Source organism: Saccopteryx leptura, chromosome 4, assembly GCF_036850995.1.
Source record: "Saccopteryx leptura isolate mSacLep1 chromosome 4, mSacLep1_pri_phased_curated, whole genome shotgun sequence".
Classification (NCBI taxonomy): domain Eukaryota; kingdom Metazoa; phylum Chordata; class Mammalia; order Chiroptera; family Emballonuridae; genus Saccopteryx; species Saccopteryx leptura.
Genome location: NC_089506.1, coordinates 13,298,491 through 13,322,147, shown reverse-complemented (window position 1 = coordinate 13,322,147; position 23,657 = coordinate 13,298,491). Strand labels below are relative to the sequence as shown.

Sequence of the window (23,657 nt, the reverse complement as noted above, 5' to 3'; positions counted from 1 at the left end):
TTTCATTCAGGAGTGGCCCTTCTTCAGAAAAACATATTTGCTTGTGTCTGTCACCTCAGCATCATTCGAGCCTCCCTGTCCCCTCCCGTGACTTCTCCAGAGTGAGCCCCAGAGCTCACTGCCCCTCTGGGCTTCGCCTGTGGCAACAGAGTGGCTTCCACAGTCAAATACAGGTTCAGCATGTCGCGTATTTTACAGTCACACGAACGGTAGCTCATTATGGGCTGACATTTCCTGCGGTCAAGAAGTGCTTTACTGGACCCAGTTCTAATGTTTTCCAGACTTACTGATCAGGAGACTCATATTTGAAGAAATAAATACTGACGTGCCACGGAAGCGGCGTGCCGTCAGCGGCACTTTGGAAATGGAAGTACCCTTAGTTACTATGGCAGCAGGGACCCCACACTGTCCAGCACCTGCCTTCCTTTCCAGCCTCTGTCTCCCAGGTCCGGTCGCGCGGAACTTCCCACGAAGCCCACGCCTCTGGGTGCTGCTCTCCCTCCCCCACCGCTCAGCAAGCCTCTCCTTCCCGGCCCCAGCCAGCGTGGGCCATCTGGTCTTACTAGTCCTGTGACACTCGGGTTGCGTTTCACCTTTTCTGTAAAGCCTTCCTGGTCTATTGTTTTTCATCCCCTCCCTTCAGGTGAGCCGCCCCCCCCACCCCCACACCCTCCCAGCACCTGCACCTGTTCCCGTAACAGCCCTCTCAGGGAACGGAAGTGCTCACCTGGCCTTCTGTCCCACGGTGGCTGCCCTGGAACAGCTCCAGCAGCCCAGCACACAGTGGGTGCTTCATTCATGTATCTTCCACAGAGGACCCCCCCACACGCACGATTTTTGTTTAAGTCTTATTTTTTTTATTATTTATTGATTTTAGAGAGAGAGGAAGGGAGAAAGAGAGAGAGAGAAAGAGAAACATCGATCTGTTGTCCCACTTATCTATGCATTCACTGGTTGATTCACATATATGCCATGACTGGGGGTCAAACCCACAACGCTGGCCTGTTGGGACACATTCTAACCAACTAGCTAGCCGGCCAGGTCCTCAGGCTCTTTATTTTAGCGTGTTCCCTCTTCCTCTCTAGAAGTGGCCCTCGGGGTCCGTGCTTGGTTATTTGCATCTTTTGAAGGTCAGCTTTCACTTCCACTGCTGCTGGTGGCCGGTAATCTCCTTCCGGGTCATGGACTGTGGCTCTGCTGCTCCCGAGCCCCACAGCACGTTGCGTGTGACACGTGTTCAAGAGACCAGCGTCATTTCTCCTTGATGCTGGCAGAGCTGGGTTCTCAGTTCAGAGTGTTCGAGCCCGTATTCCGGTAGCAGGTTCTTAGGCCCCACTGTAAAGGGAAAGCAAACTCACATAGATTTCTGAGCTTATGGATTTCTTCAGAGTGAGTGTCAGGGTCAGGGTTTGTCTGTGAGAGTTAATATAAGGTAGATCAGCCTCATATAAAGGTGCCTGAAAAATACATATATATACTTTCTGTGTATAACTGTGTATGTTCTTGACCACTAACTACCACAAAGCATGTATGTGTATAATTATGCATACACTGCATACCTTTTTCCATTGGTAACAGAGGATGGGACTCATCTAGGAGTATGGTGATGTACACTACGCTTCTGAGTGTCCTCCGATGTTAAGACAAGTCACATAACTTTTGGGGGGTGTCAGTATCTACTTGTAAAATGAAGGGCTTATATGAATGTGTCAGAGAAGTTGAAGAAGAGGAAGTTTAGTTTTTGTCAGCCTGTACTGACTGAAGGAAGCCGTTCGGTAGGTCATGTTATACTCCACCCCCCACCCCCCATCCCCCCACCCCCAATCCCACCCTCCACCCCAACCCCCCACCCCCAACCCCACCCCACCCAACCCCACTCTCCACCCCCCCACCCCCCACCCCCAATCCCACCCCGCCCAACCCCACCCTCCACCCCCCCACCCCCACCCCACCCACAGGAGCTTTCGTTCTGAGCTTTCATTTCTCCTAGGGGCTATCGTACAATTAAACTTCTACAGGAGAGCAAACCCTGCACCTAGAAAAGGTGGTTAGGAGTGTGTTGAATGATGGAGCCAGCCTAGAGTTTTTAAACCTAGCATTTTAAAAGTCCTCTGCCTCTCAGTGGTTCTCAGCCCCAGCTGGACTTCCGTGTCCCCTGGGGAGCCTTTGAAAAATACCAAGGCCCAGGTTCCATCCCTGTGCTATTAAACCAGAAAAGTTGTTAGTAGGGCCTGGGTCTAGTATTTATTTCTCGGTTTCCCAGGTGAGCCTGGGGTTAACTACACTGGAACCCATAAACCTTTTGTGTAACAGGCGAGATAGTAAATATTTCAGGCCTTTTGAGCCATCTGGTCTCTGTGACAACTCTTCAGCTGCAACCTTAGACCAGGGGTCCCCAAACTACGGCCCATGGGCTACATGCGGCCCCCTGAGGCCATTCATCTGGCCCCCACCGCACTTCCGGAAGGGGTACCTCTTTCATTGGTGGTCAGGGAGAGTACTGTATGTGGCAGCACTGCAAAGCGCAGCGTTGCTCACATACAGTACTACTTTCGGTGACACGGGACGCACGCATCACGGCTCTGGAAGCGCATCATATCACTTTAAATACTGGTCAGTTTGTTGATTTAAATTTACTTGTTCTTTATTTTTTTTTTATTTTTTTATTAATTTTAATGGGGTGACATTGATAAATCAGGGTACATATGTTCAGAGAAAACAGCTCTAGGTTATTTTGCCATTTGCTTATGCTGCATTCCCATCACCCAAAGCCCAATTGTCTTTTGTCACCTTCTAACTGGTTTTCTTTATGCCCGTCCCCTCCCCCAACCCCCTCCCTTTCCTCCCCCCCCCCCGTAACCACCACACTCTTGTCCATGTCTCTGAGTCTCATTTTTATGTCCCACCTATGTATGGAATCATATAGTTCTTAGTTTTTTCTGATTTACTTATTTCGCTCAGTATAATGTTATCAAGGCCCATCCACGTTGTTGTAAAAGATCCTATGTCATCATTTCTTATGGCTGAGTAGTATTCCATAGTATATAGGTACCAAAGCTTTTTAATCCACTCGTCCTCTGACGGATACTTGGGCTGTTTCCAGATCTTCGCTATTGTGAACAATGCTGCCACAAACATGGGGATGCATTTCTCCTTTAGAAACAGTGCTATGGTGTTCTTGGGGTATATTCCTAACAATGGGATAGCTGGGTCAAAAGGCAGTTCGATTTTTAATTTTTTGAGGAATCTCCATACTGTTTTCCACAGTGGCTGCACCAGTCTGCATTCCCACCAGCAGTGCAGGAGGGTTCCCTTTTCTCCACATCCTTGCCAGCACTTATTCTGTGTTGTTTTGTTGATGAGCGCCATTCTGACTGGTGTGAGGTGATATCTCATTGTGGTTTTAATTTGCATTTCTCTAATGATTAGTGATGTTGAGCATTTTTTCATCTGCCTATTGGCCATCTGTATGTCCTCTTTGGAGAAGTGTCTATTCATTTCTTTCACCCATTTTTTGATTGTATTGTTTGTCTTCCTGGTATTAAGTTTTACAAGTTCTTTATAAATATTGTATTTGTTCCCGTTTTGTTTTTTTACTTTAAAATAAGATATGTGCAGTGTGCATAGGGATTTGTTTATAGTTTTTTTTATAGTCCGGCCCTCCAACGGTCTGAGGGACAGTGAACTGGCCCCCTGTGTAAAAAGTTTGGGGACCCCTGCCTTAGACCATGCGTAAATGAGCGAGGCTGCGTGCCAAAGACATCGAAAGCACAGAAACGGGCGGCAGGCCGGGTGTGGCCTTGGGCTGTAGCTTGCCGACTCCTTTTCTTAAGGAACAAAGTAATAATATTTCATATGGCCAATGTATTTTTTTTTCCATCTGAAAACAACATCTGATAGAACTTGTCACATTTGGCTTGGTCTTTTTTTTTTTTAGATAAAGTTGACATAGAACATTTTATTCTCAGGTATACAACATAGCAATCAGCACAGATGAGTCTGGTTAACGTCCATCATCACACATAGTCACAGATTTTGTTTTCCTGTGATGAGGACTTGTAAGATTCACACTCTGAGCAGTTTTCACATGTGCAGTACGGTTTGGTTGACTGCTGTCCCCCTGCTGTTCCTTGCACCCACGGGGCTCACTGTGAGGTCTGTCAGCCTGGGACAGACCAGTCTCAGGCGCTGTGCATTGAAGAGGGCCTGAGAGTAAGGCCCCCTGGAGCTCCCTTCTGTTTTCATCAGGACTGCCTGGGGGTCAGGAAGCGACTGTGAAGGGGTGTGTCTGTCCAGCCTGGGTCTTCACAGCTGACCAGGGAACTGCACACCCCCCGCTTCTCCCCTGTTGGGTATAGCACCCCCCGCTTCTCCCCTGTTGGGTATAGCACCCCCACTTCTCCCCTGTTGGGTATAGCACCCCCGCTTCTCCCCTGTTGGGTATAGCACCCCCCTTCTCCCCTGTTGGGTACAGCACCCCTGCTTCTCCCCTGTTGGGTATAGCGCCCCCCTTCTCCCCTGTTGGGTACAGCACCCCTGCTTCTCCCCTGTTGGGTATAGCGCCCCCCTTCTCCCCTGTTGGGTATAGCACCCCCATTTCTCCCCTGTTGGGTATAGCACCCCTGCTTCTCCCCTGTTGGGTATAGCGCCCCCCTTCTCCCCTGTTGGGTACAGCACCCCTGCTTCTCCCCTGTTGGGTATAGCGCCCCCCTTCTCCCCTGTTGGGTATAGCACCCCCATTTCTCCCCTGTTGGGTATAGCACCCCTGCTTCTCCCCTGTTGGGTATAGCACCCCCGCTTCTCCCCTGTTGGGTATAGCACCCCTGCTTCTCCCCTGTTGGGTATAGCACCCCCTGCTTCTCCCCTGTTGGGTATAGCACCCCACTTCTCCCCTGTTGGGTATAGCACCCCACTTCTCCCCTGTTGGGTATAGCACCCCGCTTCTCCCCTGTTGGGTATAGCACCCCCACTTCTCCCCTGTTGGGTATAGCACCCCGCTTCTCCCCTGTTGGGTATAGCACCCCCCCACTTCTCCCCTGTTGGGTATAGCACCCCCCCACTTCTCCCCTGTTGGGTATAGCACCCCGCTTCTCCCCTGTTGGGTATAACACCCCCCACTTCTCCCTTGTTGGGTATAGCACCCCCACATCTCCCCTGTTGGGTATAGCACCCCCACTTCTCCCCTGTTGGGTATAGCACCCCCGCTTCTCCCCTGTTGGGTATATTTCTGGGTTGTAGGCTCAGACTTGTCAGGGCCCCCGATGGGGCCATGCTCTGCTTTTCCTCCCCTCCCCCAGGCCCCTAACCCAAATCTGAGCCCCTCAGCGGTACTCAAACCGAGAACGGAAAAGCCAGATGTGTCTGGTCTCAAAACAGAAATGTAGGTGCCTCGGTCAGCCGAGAGATGACAGAACACTGACTTCAGGTGTCCTTGCAGAAGGAGCTATGCAGGCCCAGCGGGACACAGGGCTGGTGGCAGAGCCCATGTTTCTAGCTAGGAAACGTTTCTGTATGTGGTCAGCTCTGATCATATAAATGTGGCAGCTTTTTTCCCCCCAGGTGAACATAGCTTTTACCTTCAACAACTACAGACTGAGCATAACGTTTACTTGGGATTAATCTGTAGAAAGACATTTATGTGTGATTCCAAATGTAAATAATCTAGATTATATTTACTATTGTGGTAGCCTTTAGTGTGAATAATTAATATAATTCATATGGGTTTTCTTTCTTTCTGTTTATGAGGTACCTAAGTTGGAATCAGAACATATCCTGATATTTCTTAGCTGTTAGATTTGCCTTCTTCCCTCTCATTTTCTTCCTCTCCCCTGCCATTTGAGAAACAAAACAGAAATAAGTAAACAAGCAAAAAGTCGAACCAAAACCGAGGGAGAACTATTTCCAGTCTGAACCTGTTATTTCTTATCCGAGGACTCCTAGGGTCTACTCGGTACTCTATACAGTGAGGTGGAGTACACACTGAGACTGTTACCCTGTTCTTTGTTTTCCCGTTTTAGATAACGGCCCTTGCTTAGGCTCCCGGAAGCCCGACCAGCCCTATGAGTGGATTTCATACAAGCAGGTGAGTGCCTGGCTCTGGGACGCCCGATGCAAGCTGTAGTGTCCCCTCAACCAGCCCTTGGAGCCGTCGCACGTTTGGGTGAGGGGCCCTGCAGGGTGTGCGTGCCTGACTGGCCCAGAGCGTTAGGACAGCCCGCAGCGTCCAGGCGGAGAAGCCGGACGCTACGATTTGGGTAAAACCAGTGAAGTGATTTAGCTGGTGGTCCCGAGCCTTTATTTCAGAACTACTGTGGATGTATTGTGGAGTGGAGTATAATTTTGAAGATCAAATTCTAGAAATGTGCTTGAAGCCGGTGGCTCTCCTCCGAGACCTGTGGAGGGATAGGATTACTCCCTTCTGCCATGAGAGGTTCTAGAAAAATTGAGAAGCCCCAATAGAGAGTAACCCCCTCCTTTCACAGATGAGGAAAACAGGTCCCAGAAAGGGATGTGTCTCGCCCACGGTCACAGCTGGTGAGTGGCAGAACCAGGACCAGAAGTGCGGTCCGTTCCATCTGGTGTAGGGTCCTTCGGTGCGTCGTGACCAGCTTGGGACCTGTGTGACATTTAACCCCAGGGCAGCCATGCGCAGCAGCCCAGATGGTCAGCGAGGGCACCTGTATTCTTCATAAACGAAGGAAGCTGGGGGCTGGGTGGTTCTATCTCATCACGCGGTAGTCCCAGCTCGTCCACAGCTACAACTGTTTAAACTGGTGGTTTGTGAGTGCCGGTGGCAGAGCCGGAAGACACCGGTTTATTTATGTTTGTGTCACGATTATAATAACCCTCTCTGCCCCTGCGTCTCCGCAGTCCGGGTAGCGCTGAGGACCAGCAGGAGCAGCTGCGGGCGGCAGTCTCCCTGCTGTCTGTCCCCAGCACAGCTGTCCAGGAAGTGGCTCCCCGCTCTCGGGCCAGGTCGCCCTGTGGCATTTGTGAATGCAAGTGAACTTCCTCCCGCCGTGCTCTGTGTGAACGTGTGGTTAGTAGTTGGTGCGTTCCAGGCTGTGTATGTCAAGGGGTTGTCATCAGGAGCCACACCACCAGCTCAGAAGTCAAGCATCGCATCCTCCCTAGACCGACACACACATTTTCTTCCTCTCCCTCATCTGAGGGTCTGTGAAACGCAAGGGGCTTTTGCTTGGGCGTCACTTGAGAGAGGGCAGAGAGGGAGACCAGGGCATACCTTGCCTGTAGGAGCAACGAGCTGCAGTTCTGGTGACTGTACGGATTTCGCTGCTTTTACTTTGCCTTACCAAAGCCAAGTAGCAGTGTTCACATAGCAGTTTTGAGGGCACCTCATTTTTGCATGTGGTGTACAAAGAGCTTCCGTGCTTTGCACGTGTACATTGCGTGACGGCACAAAGCGCCGCGGAATCCGCAGGCACTTTCTGGATTACTCCATCCCGTTCTGTGCACATTACTTCCGTTGTGTGTTGGCTGAAAGAGAGAAGACACGTCCATTGCAGAATGGATTTGTCAAAGCAGACTGAAAGTCACAGGGGTTTCTGAAGGTATTAATCTGTATCCTGGACATTTTAGTCAGGCTGGCTACCATAGAAACTGGACGTCCCCTGAAGCCAACTACGGATTTGTACATTTAAATCATTTTTCCACTACCCCAATGATTCTGACCTTTGAGGGAGCCAGCAACCCCTTTGAGGAAGGGTGTGGACCCTCTTTCTAGAGCTAGAAAGGCATGCGTGTTACACCAGTGCGCTCTGCGCCGCTCTCGGCATGGCACCAGTTCCTAGCCCTTAAGTGCCAGGACAGTTGTGAAACAGGCCTGGGGGTGTGACCGTAATTAGCATACTAATGGCCTTCTCTGTCACCAGCCTCAGCCCTCGCTCCCATTGGTGAGCGGTGGTGGCCCTGCGTCCAGAGCAAGAAGGTGATAGGTGTGGCTTTACCTCTGACATGTGGCTGTGAACTCAGAGTGCCTATGAGACCCCACCAACTGGGAGTAAAGAAAAGAATTCCAAATTTTAGGATATAAAAAGCTTTTGGTTTTTTTAGTTACTTTGGGGTAGGAATTAGGAGAGAATGGGGTAAGTTCCTTCTGCCTAATTTTTATAAATCTACCTATTTTTACTTGTATTAATAGTATGCATTTTTAAATTTATTTATTTTACTTGAAATTGTTATATTGCCTGACTGATGGTGGCACAGTGAATAAAGTGTCAATCTGGGACACTGAGGTCCAGGTTCAAAACCTCAAGGTTGCCGGCTTGAGCATGGGATTATCAAAATGATCCCATGGTCGCCAGCATAAGCCCAAAGGTCACTGGCTTGAAGCCCAAGGTCAATGGCTTGAGCATGAGGTCACTGGCTCGTCTGTAGTCCCCCAGTCAAGGCACGTATGAGAAGCAATCAATGAACAACTAAGGTGCTGCAACTATGAGTTGATGCTTCTCATCTCTCTCCCTTCTGTCTTGTCTGTCACCCCCCCCGAAAAAAATTGTTATAAATGTTCTAAACTTGGTATAGTTTTCATAATTGTAATATTTACCCACTATATGGCATTTTCCCAGAGATTTGCCATCATGTACTTAACCACCAGCCATTGGTCTTTTGTACCCTAGTTTTGTGACTTTAGGTATTTTTGCAATATGTATCTTTGTACATAAAAAAAATTTTTTAGGCCCTGGCCGGTTGGCTCAGTGGTAGAGCGTCGGCCTGGCGTGCGGAAGTCCCAGGTTCGATTCCTGGCCAGGGCACACAGGAGAAGCGCCCATCTGCTTCTCCACCCCTCCCCCTCTCCTTCCTCTCTGTCTCTCTCTTCCCCTCCCGCAACCGAGGCTCCATTGGAGCAAAGATGGCCCGGGCGCTGGGGATGGCTCCTTGGCCTCTGCCCCAGGCGCTAGAGTGGCTCTGGTAGCAACAGAGTGATGCCCCGGAGGGGCAGAGCATCACCCCCTGGTGGGCAGAGCGTCGCCCCCTGGTGGGCGTGCCGGGTGGATCCCGGTCGGGCACATGCGGGAGTCTGTCTGTCTTTTCCCCGTTTCCGGCTTCAGAAAAATACAGAAAAAAAAAAAAAAAGAAAAAAAAATTTTTTTAAACTCCTTCTAAGATTGGGTTATTTCCTAAAAATAAATCCTAAAGAATGAATTTTGAAAGCCCAATAATAATAAGTTGTTTCTTATTTTTTTAAAAGAACTCCTTAATATTTGCTGTTTCTGTGTTTGTACCAAATGACAAGTTTTGGTTGCTTTGGTGCTCTTTATATAAAGTAAAAATTCTTTGTCCCTATATTCCTTTTAAATTTTTATGAGATTCTGTAGAACTGAAGTATGAAGCAGAACTGGGTGAGAAACCCTGATGTGTCTCACTGGTGGTGGCGCAGTGGTTGGAGCGTTGACCAGGACACTCGGGTGGCCAGTTGGAAACCCCGAGTTTGCCAGCTTGAGTGAGGGATCATCAGCACAATCCCAGAGGTCACTGGCTTGAGCAACAGGTCACTGACTCTGCCTGAGCCCGTGGTCTTACTCCCCGGTCAAGGCACATACAAGAAGCAATCAATGCACAACCAAAGTGATGCAACAACAGGTGGATGCTTCTCACTCTCTCCTCCTTCTCTCTCTCCCCCTTCCTGTCTGTCTCTCTCCCCTCACCCAATAAATTAATTAATTAATTAATTAATTAAAAACTAAAAGAAAAACCCTGAAGTACCTACCATCTCCTGTGACCTGTGGCGGTTGCTGTGCAGAAGGAACTGTGTGAGTGGTTCTCGTCAGAGTGAGTTCTGGTGAATAAAACCTGGTGTTGTTCAAACGTGTGTCGCTGGAGGAATGCCTGTCTGCGCCTGTGCCCAGGCCCTGTGCGCGGCTGCTCGCCGCTGTCCCCAGCGAGCTGGTCCCCTCGGGCGGGCCTAACTCCGTCCCACTCTCCTCCCCTGTAGGTGGAGGAGATATCTGAGTGCGTGGGCTCCGCGCTGATCCACAAGGGCTTCAAGGCGGCGTCCGACCAGTTCATCGGCATCTTCAGCCAGAACAGACCCGAGGTACTGACATCGGCTGACTGCCCGCAGCTGTGCGAGTTCTCGGAGGATATGGCTTTAGTTTACACCTGAGAAAGTCGCATGTGGAAAAGCCCAAACCAGGGCTTAGCGTTTAGGTAGAAAAAGATCCATTTCTTTAAAATGATTGGTTTTCCTTTTTTTAAACCAGGTCCCCACACAAAATCCTTAGAACAGATAACTAATGAAGAAATCTTATGTGATTAGAAAAATAGCATTAATGAATTACAGAGAAGCTGGGATCAGTTTTGTCAGTAGCAAACTCATGTTTTCTTTCAGAAAGGTTAAAGCCTCCCCCCACACACACACACACACACACATCAGGTTAAAATACCACGGACAGCCTCACCTTGGCCCGGCCTCAGTTTAGGCGCCCAGTCTGTGGCTGAGCAGCGTAGGGACACAGGGACATGCACGGTGCCTCTGTAAACCCTGGGGCTAAGGAAATGTATGCGAGCAGCTCCTTTGGAGGCATTACTCACAGAGCTAGTGAACAGATTTGTGGCATGGCTGCTTGGGAAAGTTCAGGCACCTGGCCTGAAGAAATTGAATTGATTCTTCAACCTACTGTGTCCAGAAAGTGTTGGCTCAATCCATGTGGCTCAGTTTTATATTTTAGAATGGTTGCTTAGTATTTTATGTCTTGCTAAGGGTATAACAGCAGTTTCCACAGTTAGGCCTTTTCTAGGCTCATGGAATTTTTTTTCTTTTCATTTGAAGTGTAACCTATTCAAATGAACACACCCTAAATTTTTGGTTTAGGGGAATTTTAGGATAAATCTACAATTAGGACATGACACGCATTCCTTACTTTAAGGAGTCATTTCCTTCCTATATTTATGAGTTAGTTCAATGAATGTTTATTGAGCACCTACTATATGCCAGGCACAGTGCAGGGCACCAAAGTACAACAGTGTCCTGGGCCTTTTGTGAGGTATTCCACAAAGAAGGCAGCCCAGGCATTGGGAGGCACGCCTGCTTTCAGTGCTGGAGCCCCGAGTTCGCCCTGTGATGCAGCCAGGGCCAGTCGGCTGCCGGGCACACCACTTCGTGGGGCTGGGGCAGGCCGTGTAGCTGAGGCTCCTGCACCCACAGTCTGCCGACCAGCCTCCCCACCAGCTGACCCCAGGACGAACCAGCTGGCTCCGATCAGAACTGCGCAGCTAGCCACAGAATTGTACAATGAGTAAAATGGGTCACTGTGAAAAGGGTGAAAGCACCTGACCCATAAATGTCACCTAAAATGTGAAACATTTCTGAACCACAAAATATGAAGATATTGCATGCACACACACGCAGGCCTGTGCAAGAAGGAAAGGGGGTGTAAGAATGGAACTGTTCAAAGGATGCACAACCATGTAAATGTGCATAATACCACTGAGCTGTACACTGAAAAGTGGCTAAAATGGTCATTTTATGTTAAGTATATTTTACCACAAAAAAATGTGTAAAAAACAGTTAAAAGGAAAGTGATAAAACCTCTTATCTTTCCCACACCTTTTAAGCCCTGGACTTTCTAAGGTAAATATGCAAAGTCACATTTTGTGTTTTCTTATAGAGGTTTAATCATAACTCCAAAGGGGCTATTTCTGCCCATGTTAATTTTGCTGTGTCAGTAAATACAGCTCAAAATGAAAGAAAAAAAAAAAGACAGCCCCTGAAGTTCATTTTTTCTCTCTAACATGCTAAATGTGGACAGAGGGCAAGATAATTATAGAACCTCAGTCAAGGCAGACTTCCTGGAGGTGGCAGCCGAATAGAGTCTTGACAGAAGTGAGTGTGAGGAAGCCAAAGAAATGTTCTCATCAAGTAGCATGTCCATGTTGGAGAATGAAGCATTTCAACATGGAAGAGCTGGGAGTCTCAGAAGGGACAGGGAAGAGAGGGCCTTTTGTACCATTGTACATGCTAAGGAGCTTGGGCTTATCTCCCTGTTGGCAGCTTGAAATTGGTTACAAGGAGGGGGAGAGGAAAGAGGAGAGAAAACAGTGTCAGGCCAAGTGAGTGTGAGTGGGTGGGCTCGCTCTGTGCAGCAGCTCTGCCTGGGCCTGGGCCTGGGCGGTCCGTGCTGTGCTGGAGCCAGGCCTGGTGTGAGCGCGGCCGCCAGAGGCAACGGGCTCCCCGAGCATGGCGCCCTTTTGCCTGGTAGTGATGAGTCACTGTGCGGCTGCCAGGTGTGGGGCCAGACGGGTAGTTACTGCCTCACTTGCCATCATTCCTTTTCTGGGGAGACTGGGCCAGGACAGCTTTTCCTAAAACTGGTGTGTCCCTCCTTCCCTGTTCCTAGGCCCCGTACACACTGCTGCCAGGCTGATTTTCCTCAGACAGAGCAGCCGCTGTCTGTGAGAAACCCAGTGGCTGTGCATGGCCTGGGGACCGAGCCAGGCCCCCCAAAGCCAAGGGCCTGCCCTGCCCATGGCTAACCTTCCCGGTACCCACAGTGGTGGCCCGCCGTCTGGGCCCTGAGTCAGTCCCTAGCTTGTATTATCATCCTTTCACATTGGCCTCCGTTCTTCTGGTACCTTGTGCTTCCTTTAAAGAAGGGGACTGGTGGTTTGTCCTCGTTATGACTCCCTGATGGTGCCTGGCATATAGTCGTAGATGTGCCAATCTACCTACAGAGTTTCTACTTTACATCTAGAGCAGCCGTCTTCAGTAGAGTGGTTCCATGATGACATCTCGCTTTCTCTCCCCACCTTTTACTGTTTGTTTAGTGGGTGATCATTGAACAGGGTTGCTTTGCCTTCTCAATGGTGATTGTTCCCCTGTATGACACTCTTGGAGCTGAAGCAATCACTTACATCATCAACAAAGGTACGTCTGTGGTCTTTGGGTGGACATTCACCTTGTTATTGGTTAGGGTCAGTGATTTACATTTGCTTGTATTTAATTTGATAGGGATTTTTTATTTAAATGTACATCTATAATACACTTCTACTTTAAAAAGTGTAGTACTTGACCTTAAAAACAAAAAATTACACAGCCAAGCTCTTAATACTCCAGAGTACTTTGCTCATTGTGTCTCTTTATTTCCAGCCGAACTCTCTATAATCTTTGTGGACAAGCCAGAGAAGGCCAACGTGTTACTAGAAGGCGTGGAGAATAAGCTAACCCCATGCCTTAAGATCATAGTTCTCATGGACTCCTACGGCGTTGACCTGGTGGAGCGAGGCAAGAAATGTGGAGTAGAGGTCACCAGCATCAAGGCCGTGGAGGTGAGTCCTCCTGCCCTGCTCCGTCCCGGAGGCCATCTGGGCTCCACTGTGGTATCCAGGGCGACCACACAGTCTCAGCCCTCGCCGCTTGTCATCATAAATAATACGGAGCAGAAACTCCTGTCCATCACATGAGAAGGAATCCTGCACACACGCCCGGGGTTCACGCCACATCTCACAGAAAGCCGCCCTACAGCCAGTCACGACGCTCACCTGTCTGCTCCAGAGCCCCGACAAGCGTGCCAGTAAACCCTGGGAATATGAATTCCAGATTCAGGTGGAGATTTCAGTTGGTGTCTCCTCTTTAGGCTTTAATGCCTTTTACTTACTAATTTGTCTCTAAAACGGAGCCCGGTATGGACATCTGCCTCCTTATTCTTTTTTCCCAGATTGCTTTTGTAGAGGCCTGGTGAATTTCCAGAAGAGATATCTGACTTGGTTTAGTTTCGTATTAAATCTCTTCAGATTCACATTTATGAGAACTAGGTAACCTTTCCAGGGAAAGGAGTGTGGCCCATGTTCAAACTGGTTGTACGCCATCAGCTCACGTAAGGAGCTGATCTTCCCTGTTGGTCCTGGGTTAGAGTTCAACGCCAAAGAGCTGGTTGGAGGAGGAGCTGGTGTGTCCACATGGAAAGTAATCGGCTAAGTCGAGTCCGCAATTCTCTTTATGAAAATATTATGTGTTTTCCTGGCACTGTTATAAGCAGGGCTTTTTTAATTTACTTATAGTTTTCTATAAAGAATTTGAAGCTATAAATAAGGATCTAAAAAACCTTTCCTGGGGCACTTAGAAGGCAGAGGGAAAATGTCATTTGTTGTAACAGAGCCTTCTGCCTCGTGCACACACGTGTACACATGTGCACACACGTGTACGTGTGCCCACACCCGCGAGGCAGCCCAGAGCATGAGCCCAGGAGAGCTAATAGCTGCGCTGGATTGCTAAACTGCGCTTTTATTTTGGTTTTGCTTTTTAAATTGTAATCCTCTTTCACAATAATGTGATCTTTTCCCCATTTTTCTTCCTCCTCCCTAACCATCCTCCAACACAAACACTCAGGAATTTCTTTGTCTTTTTGACTACTATATGATAAAGAAGTGATTTTAAGATTTAAAAACTTACATGAGTGAATGAAAATTATAATATAAAGTTTATATTAAATCCTGACCTGTGGTGGCGCAGTGGATAAAGCATCAACCTGGAATGCTGAGGTCATTGGTTGAAACCCTGGGCTTGCCTGGTCAAGGCACATATGGGAGTTGATCCTTCCTCTCTAAAATAAATAAATCTTGAAAAAAGTAAAGTTTATATTAAAATATTTATTTATAAAAGACATTGTTTTATACCTACCCGTGTAATATGATTCACATTTTGTTTAAAAAAAATTTGTAGGCAAAAGATTTAAGGTTTAAGAAATGAATTTTGAGGGCCTTGTAAAAGCGTATGTTTATTATAAAAATCTTTAAGTATATTTCTAGATGCCTCACATCTCTGTTGATTTTGCTGTTTTCTAATCTTTAAAATTTTTTTTATATGTGCCACATCTTCTTTATCTAGTCTTCTATTTTTTTTTTTACAGTGATTAAAGCCTTTAAGCAAACTCTTGGCCAATACAGCAAGAATCCATAAAAGAGTAGTGTCCTTAACATGTTCCCCAAGTCCAAGTTGGCCCCAACACCATGCCAAATCCCTGAAAAATGCAACCCAACCCCAGTTCAGTCTGTTAAGAGCTGTCACAAGGAGCAGGAGTCCAGGAAAAGTCCACATCCAGGAAAAGTCCGCATGGCACTGGAATTGTTGTCACCATTCTATACTTTGCAGCTCATGTCCAAGTCCCAATGACCGCTGCTTCTAGCTGGTAATGATTCAGGTAGACTGGAAAAGCCATCTGCAGCATGTGTGGATATGGAGCTTCTGTTCTCCTCTGCCTGGAGAGATGAGACCAGGTTGCTTTTCCCTGGAGCTCTGTGACTTTGGCTTGGTAAAGAGAACCTTGGGATACACTAAGCTGGGTGGCAAAGGTAGATTCATAATAGAAGTTGGCAAAAGGGGGAAAGAGAGCTCTAAATTAGGAGTAGGTCCCAGCCTGAAATATGAGTGGGGCATTGAGGTAGGAGGGATAAAGGAAACACTATATATTAAACAAAGCAGCAGAAAATAGGATTATCAACACCCACAACAGAGATCTTTGAGGGAAGAATAAAAAACCTGACTATTCAGGCAAGACATAGTTAAGTGGCCCTTGTGCAAATGAGATCAGTTTACCTGCTTCTTGGAAGAAATACCCTAGGCTCGTCCACAGTGTTGTAGATGGGGCCGACGGCCCTGGGCACCTTCAGCCTTCAGTGGCAAACCCCAGCTTTCTGGGCAAGGTTAGGTCATAGGTGGCTGGAGCAGGGCTGGAAGAGCCTGAACCCTCCCTTAGAGGAGCGAGGGGGAAGCCTACCTTCCAGTGTCCCTGTTTCCTCACAGCAGAGGCATGTAAGCCTGGCAGGCTTTAGCTCAATGACCTTCCTTTCCACTATTGAAGCAGGACCCAGATGGCATCCTATGAGACCCCTTTGGGGCATTGGAGCCTTTAAGGGCGTATCCTAAAAGCTGGTAGTTCCCCTGATCTCTATTGGGATTTTTCTGCCTCTAGGTATCTTAAAAGCCATGCTCAGAAGATCTCGCTGAGGGGTTTGAGGATCCCCATCCGCTATATAAATCTTTTCCATATATCTGGAGCACTTTGGGGAAAGAAAAAGCAGTGTTATTAGCTGGATCAAATAAAGAAGGTAGTAGTTTGCAGGTGAAAAAGATTTGGCATCTCCTTGTTCATCAGCATTCAAAAGAAATTAAAAAAAATTTTTTTTAAGTAAAAAGCATGATATGGTAGACCCATAGGAGTTCCAGGATATGACTACCCCCTTTTAAATTTTTTTAAAATTGATCTTAAAATATTTGCTGGGTACACTTTAATAATACCTTAACTTTAAAGATTGTAAGAATGACAAAATGCAGTAGATGCATTTGCTCCATATGCAGGAGTATTTTCAGTTTAACCCAGCGGTTCTCAACCTGTGGGTTGCGACCCCGGCGGGGTCTCCTAAAGCCAACGGAAAATACATAATGCATATCAGGTATTTACATTCCAAATCATAACTGTAGCAAAATTATAGTTATGAAGTAGTCACCAAAATTATTTTTTGGTTTGGGGTCACCGCAACATGAGGAACTGTATTGCAGGGTCACGGCATTAGAAAGGTTGAGAACCACTGGTTTAACCAGTTTAGAAAATCCAATAATAGAACAATGCATACAGACAATGAGCTATAACATGCTTAGCAGCCTCTCCTGTTCTGACAGAGGTTACTATAAATCCAGAATATGTATCCACTGTAACGTGGACATAGGACTGTTTGCCAAATGAAGGTATATGAGTAACATCCATTTGCCAAAGTTGTCCTGGTAGGGGTCCTTGAGGGTTAACTCCAAATGAAGGGGCAGTATAGGACCCCTTGGACAGGATTTTCCAATCTGCCGTGCTGCTTCCCAAGAAAGTTGAAACTGTTTACACAGGGCTGCAGTGTTCTGGTGATGAATAGTATGAGACTGAATTGCTCGATCTGTCATGGTTGCTCCAAATAATTTTCTTTTGGGTAGCTTGATCAACAAGGGCATTCCTAGGCCCTGGCCGGTTGGCTCAGTGGTAGAGCATCGGCCTGGTGTGCAGGATTCCCGGGTTCGATTCCCGGCCAGAGCACACAGAAGAAGCGCCCATCTGCCTCTCCACCCCTCCCCCTCTCCTTCCTCTCTGTCTCTCTCTTCCCCTCCTGCAGCCAAGGCTCCACCAGAGCAAAGCCACCCCGGGCGCTAAGGATGGCCCCATGGCCTCTGCCTCAGGCGCTAGAATGGCTCTGGTTGCAACAGAGCAACGCCCCAGATGGGCAGAGCATTCCCCCTGGTAAGCGTGCCGGGTGGATCCCGGTCGGGCACATGCGGGAGTCTGTCTGACTGCCTCCCCATTTCCAACTTCAGAAAAATACAAAATAAATAAATAAATAAATAAAAATAAAAAATAATAAAAAAAAGAAAAGAAAAAAAGAAAAGAAGAAAAAAAGGGCATTCCCTTGTGCTAAAGCTCCAGGGAGCATGGAGTGAGCTCGAGTATGTCCTATGAAACATGGAGCTCTATGTTGACATACAAGTCTTTGAAGAAGGAGGAACTGCTGAAATAGTTCATCAGCATTTGTCCCTAAGACAGCAGTCTTTATAGTGGAAACACCATAAGTAAATATTTGCTGTCTGTATATAGATTAAAGGGGGAATATGGCAAATGCTGAAAAGCCATGATTATGGCATATAATTCTAGACTTTGAGCTGATTTTAAGTTGACAGTTTCAGTATAAAGTCCATTGATTTGCAAGAGCAATTTGCCCTTTAGTGGAAGTTTCCCAGAGCCATTGTTGTTGATCCTTTGAAAAAAGGAACAACAATAATTTTGAGGCTCAAAACCTATAAGCTGTAAGGGTCACCTATGCCCCTTGATAATCCAGGAGGCAACAAGATCAAAATATGGAAGTGTATTCCATGGGCTATTAGATGGTTCAATGTGCCCAAGCTGTAGCTGCTCTTGTACCAATTGAGCAGCTGCCCTAAGTTTCTCCTGAGAAAGAGGCCATTGGTCTACCCATACAGGATTATCTGATTTCCAAGTAATTGGGTCTGCACAATGCATTATTGCGGTAGCAGGAGCTACCAAGGCCCCTATGCTAAATTTTGATATCCTAATCCACACCTTCTGTAATCTTTAAAGTTTAAACATAATTTACAATATTATGTTAGTTTCAGGTGTACAATATAGTGACAGGATATTTTTATACCTTATAATGTGGTCACCCCACTAACTGTAGTAATCCTCTGTCACCATACAAACTTATTTTAAATTAGCTTTATGGTTGATCTTGTGATCAAGTTTATACGGGTCAAAAATAGAAACATTGGTATTTGGAATCTTTGTATTTTTTCCCAATATTTTATTATAAAAAATTTAAAACATGAACACAAATTGATAGACTAGTACAGTAGACTGCATGTACCCATCAAGAGTCTGCAGTTAACATTACATTGTGTTTGTTTAATCATATATGAGTCTCTCTCTCTCTCTGTCCCTCTTCAGTCATCAGTCTTTCGTTTACTTAATACGTTTTCAGTGGCTTGCAGATTTGATCACCCTTAGATACTGCAGCATGCTAATCGTCGACTAGGATTTATTGTTTCTTCTGTTTGTGGTTCTCCTTTTTTATTTTTACATTTGGAACCTAAAGATGGCAATTGTTTTATTTTTACGATTGCTGTACATTTTTCTAAATGATGACATAAGACAGGTTTCAGGCACTGACATTTTCTTGACAAATAGTGCACTAATTTGGGTAATCTTGTTCCCAATAAATTGAAAGCTGAATTGTGTATCACTATTGCTTTATTTTAGTATCAATTTTTGAAGAATTAGAGACCTCATGAAGTTATGTAAGAGTTTTGAATAGATGAGTGGGAATTTAGATTGATAAAGATTATTTTGAAAAATACCTGGGGGAATTCTCATTGCTTTAGTTCTTAGTTGACTTCAATTTGGGCATTAGTATACCTGATTTTAGTCAGTGGTCTGTTAAGTATATAACTTAAAATGAATTAAGATTAAAAACTATATGCTGGACAGAAACTCACTGAGCCCTGAGCACACCCATCTAATTTTTATTTACTTGTAGACATGCTTACTCCGTTCAATTTGCATAGGAAGAGAATATAAATATAAATATAATCTTAAAAATGAACAGATATTCCTGGTAGAGAACCACTGGTCTACAACATAGCACGGCTTTTAAGTTAATTAATACCAGATTCTGACCCATTTCAGAGCCTTTTAACAGAAAAGTCTGAGCTGCTCGCCAGTATATACAGGAAAAGCGGTGCTTTGCAGGGGGTAGCCTCATGAAAATGGGAGCAGGGTTATTCTGAAATTTTCTGGTCTCCTCTCACAAGGGAAATCACTGTGTGTGTAGTTAACCACAAGGTGAGTGATAAGCCTAACCAAAAAAGTAATAATCATAAAAAATAAAAGATATTAAAGTTGCCACAGAGACTGCCTTCACGTGGTCCACTGAACGACACCCGAGTGCACTGTAGGGAGAAGCGGGAGCCAGCTGTTGGGAAATGCTGGGCCTCCGAAATGAACCATCACATCCAACCTCCACATCCATTCCGGGTGGCCTTAGACCTTCCGTCCTGGCCCATTTTATACGCGGGGGTCCCCAAACCCTTTCTCTGCTCCACGTGGGAAGTACAGGTATTCGAGCCTCTGAAGTGGCTAGCATTTAAGTCTGGCAGAGATCGATTTTCTCTCCAGATTGAAGATGTTAGCTATGCAGAACTGAGTGCCCCAGAGCTGGCTGTGCTCTGCTTTGGGGGTGTTTCTGAGCATCTGCAGCTCTTTGATGGGGGTTAAGAGCTGGGTTTGTGAAAGGCCAGAATAGGAAGTAGGTGTGGGGATAAGAAATCCGTCCTAAAAGACTTTGATTCCTGTCTTTTGAATAAGTCCTATTTCAAAGGCCAGCCCTGATGCCATTTGCACAGTCTTGTATGAGAGAGAAGACAACTAGAAAATGGCTTCCTAGATCAATGGGTACGTTTTTCGGTGCAGGTTCATCTAAGTGGCCATATTTTATTTAATCAGAAATATGTGCTGTCTTTGAGGCAGCTAGCTGTCAGCAAATTCCACTGTAAAGTCAGCTTGACGTGACTTGATGTGACCTTACTCTTTACATTTAGAAAATGTTTCCACTTAAGTTTTTTCTTTTCTTTTCTAATTAAGGATCTTGGAAGAGCCAACAGAAGGAAGCCCAAGGTAAGAGGCTGTCAGACCCTGCCATGGCCCTCTGTGTCCTTTCCAATATCCGCTCATCTCACTCCCAGTAAAAACCTTGGGTGACATCTTATGGCTTAGTTTTATAGTTTTCTATTCTAATTTATGCCACCTTTTTTCTTTTCTTTTCTTTTCTTTTCTTTTCTTTTCTTTTCTTTTCTTTTCTTTTTTTTAGCCTCCAGCACCTGAAGATCTTGCAGTAATTTGTTTCACGAGTGGAACGACAGGTACGTTTTGCAATGGAGCCTCTCCTAAGTGGCGTCTGGAAGTGTGCAATCCCTGCCCCCTTTCTGGAGTGACTTCATTTGAACTGTAGTTGGACTGAAGGCAGAAGAGAAGGAAGAGGTTCAGGCACTGTCTTCTCGTCACTCTGTAAGACATTCCCAGAATCTAAGAGTGCCATATGCAGTGGTCCCTCGTCTGTTGCAAGGTTTAGGTTCTAGAACCCTCTGCAATAGGAGAAAATCCGCGAAGTAGCGAGCTTATATTTATTTTATTATTTATATGTATTTAAGGCTTTACAAACCCTCCCCACACTCTTATAAACCTTTCCCACACTGTTATTAACCTTTCTCACACTCTTATAAACACTTCATATGCTCTTAAATGCTTTCTACACTCTTAAACCTACACAATTTTAACAACATATAAAATTCTATATGGGTACTCACCAGTAGTATTTTATTTCAATTTAATATTCTTTTAATCTGTTTTATTTAATATTTTTATATTGTTTTCAATTTTTTAGGCTATAAAATGCTTATTTTATTGCAAAAATAATTAAAATAATAAATATATAAAAATACCTATATACTGCAAAATCTCACAATATAGCGAAAAATCCACAGTACAAAATTAGATAGATACAGTTTAAAAATCCATGATACAGTGAGACCGCAGTGAACCACAATATGGTGAGGGATGACTGTATTTCCTCAAGCATTTATTGGAGGTGACACTCCTTCCTGAGACAAATTATATCAGTGATTTACAGAAATACAAAAAAAAACTTCTGGATTTTCTTCTCTTATAGCCACATACCTTCTAAAACTTGCCCTTATTAATAAGGATTAAGATACTAAGTTTCACCTGAATGATGGCAGACTGCTCAGGAACCGAATGTCACTCAACATTTGGCTTTCCTGGACCCTAGAGGCATTTGAGGCCCTAGTGACTGGGGGTTTCTGGGCTTCCTTGGTAACTGCCTTTTTTTTTTTTTTTTCTGAAGTGAGAAGCGGGGAGGCACAGAGACAGACTCTTGCATGCACCTGATCGGGATCCACTGGGCAAGCCCGCGAGGGGGCGATGCTCTGCCCATCTGGGGCGTTACTCCATTGCAAGCAGAGTCATTCTAGCACCTGAGGTGGAAGCTATGGAGCCGTCCTCAGTGCCTAGGCCAACTTTGCTCCAATGGAGCCTTGGCTGTGGGAGGAGAAGAGAGAGACAGAGAGGAAGGAGAGGGGGAGGGGTGGAGAAGCAGATGGGCGCTTCTCCTGTGTGCCCTGGCCGGGAATCGAACCCAGGACTTCCACATGCTGGGCCAATGCTCTACCACTGAGCCAACCTGCCAGGGCTGTACCTGTCATTCTTGAGTGGAGTTTCTGACCTCTAATTTTGTTCTGCTCCTTTGTGTTCCTCAGGCAACCCCAAAGGAGCATTGGTCACTCATCAAAATATAGTGAGCGATTGTTCAGCTTTTGTGAAAGTGACGGAGGTAAACTTTTGGGATGTTGCCATCTTTCTTCATACTCATTGGTTGGCATTAGGCCTCAGGAACGAAAGTGGTGAAGACAGTCCCACCACGCCAAGTCCGTGCTGCACCTGGAACTCTGAAACCACGAGAAGCCTGAGCTTTAAGGCAGTTTACTCCCATGATTTTCATTGTGACTTAATCTCCAACTCCTGCCTTTATCGTTAAGGGAATTAACAGAATTTATTACAACTTTTGTATAGTAAAACTTTATTTGGCTACTGCCTTGTAAATGTTTCCAAGAAGGACAGAGAAGAAATGACTCGTGTGCTTCTACCGACTATTCCAGGGTGGGGAAAATAATTTCTTTAAGTTGACAATGAAATGTTAAACGCGGCTGAAGGCTTTTGAATTATTATTACTTATCATGGTCGGTTTGACTTCCCTTTTATGAGAACTAAAGCCCCGAACTTGAGTTGCCGTCCAAGCGCCGTAGTCTGCGCGGCTGACCTAACAAAAAGCACAGGCTGTGGCTGAAACAACAGACATCTATTTTCTCAGAGTTCTGGGACTGGAAGTCCATGATCCAGGTGCCAGCAAATTAGGTTTCTGGCGAGGGCTCTGCTCCTGGCTCGTAGACAGCTACCTCCTCGCTGTGCCTCCCATGTCCTTCCTCTGCGCACAGGGAGGGGGGGAGAGGTCTCTGGTGTCTCCTCGTCTTCCCAGGACACCAGTGAGTTTGGATCAGGACCCCACCCTTATGACCTCATTTACCTTGATTACCTCCCCAGAGGCTCTGTCACCCGAGATGGTCATGAGGTTAGGGCTTTAGCTATGAACTGGGGGGAAGAGAGGACACAATACCGTCCGGAACACCAAAGGTCGATTTCCAACTTGCCTTTTAGAAAGTAACTGTTGAACAGTGTAATGCCTTTCCCTTGGACCCTCTGCACACGTTATGTAATTTTCTATCCCACTCTTGGGTGGGTTCTGTCTGTGGCAGAAGCCTGTGCTTAATTGGTTTTGGAGAATGGGCATCTCTGGTGGCTGCAGCAGGTTGATCTCACTTTTACTTATACTCACACTCTCTTGGTCCCAAATATCTTCATAGTATATGCTTTTTTTTAAGTGAAAGGAGGGGACATAGACTCCCACATGTACCCAACCAGGATCCACTCCATAGCCCCCATCTGGGGCTGATGCTCAAATCAACCAAGCTATCCTCAGCACCTGAGGCTGATGCTTGGACCAACCGTGCTATCCTCAGGGCCCCAGGCCAATGCTCAAACCAATATAGCCACTGGCTGCAGGAGGGGAAGAGGGAGAGAAGGGTGTAGGGAAGGGAAGCAGATGGGCGCTTCTCCTGTGTGCCCTAACTGGGAATCGAACCTGGGACATCCATACGGCAAGCCGACACTCTATCCACTGAGCCAACCAGCCAGGGCCAGTATATGCTTTGTAAACAGAATTCAACATTTATTACCTTACCAAAATGAAATTTTAATTCAAAGTGTCCTTCAAAGAAAACAAACTGCATTAGTGGCTCATTGAAGCAGATGACTACAGAATTTTGTTTAAAATATTAATTATCAGGGACATTTTCAACTTTACAAAACTTCTGATCATGCTAATGTTTATTCCTGGTTGCACTAAATCAGAAAGTGGAAAACTATAGATATTATTGAGTCTGATTTCTCATTATGTAGCAGTTTCTCACAGAGAAGTTTCAGCTGGGCTGCAGGTCAGACCTGAATAAAAGTAATCTAAGACAACGA

General features: G+C 46.2%; 1 protein-coding gene across 4 annotated transcripts in view; it reads left to right on the top strand.

Annotated features, from left to right (window-relative positions):
* The window catches only part of ACSL1 (acyl-CoA synthetase long chain family member 1), a 75,556-nt gene that overhangs the window by 35,191 nt on the left and 16,708 nt on the right, over positions 1-23,657 (top strand). For all 4 annotated transcript variants that reach the window (XM_066380164.1, XM_066380165.1, XM_066380163.1 and 1 more), the window contains 7 exons: positions 6,018-6,082; positions 9,956-10,057; positions 12,787-12,886; positions 13,109-13,287; positions 20,142-20,174; positions 20,368-20,419; positions 21,833-21,906. In XM_066380164.1, the coding sequence (XP_066236261.1) occupies positions 6,018-6,082; positions 9,956-10,057; positions 12,787-12,886; positions 13,109-13,287; positions 20,142-20,174; positions 20,368-20,419; positions 21,833-21,906 (605 nt within the window). The remainder of the gene's footprint in view (positions 1-6,017; positions 6,083-9,955; positions 10,058-12,786; positions 12,887-13,108; positions 13,288-20,141; positions 20,175-20,367; positions 20,420-21,832; positions 21,907-23,657) is intronic.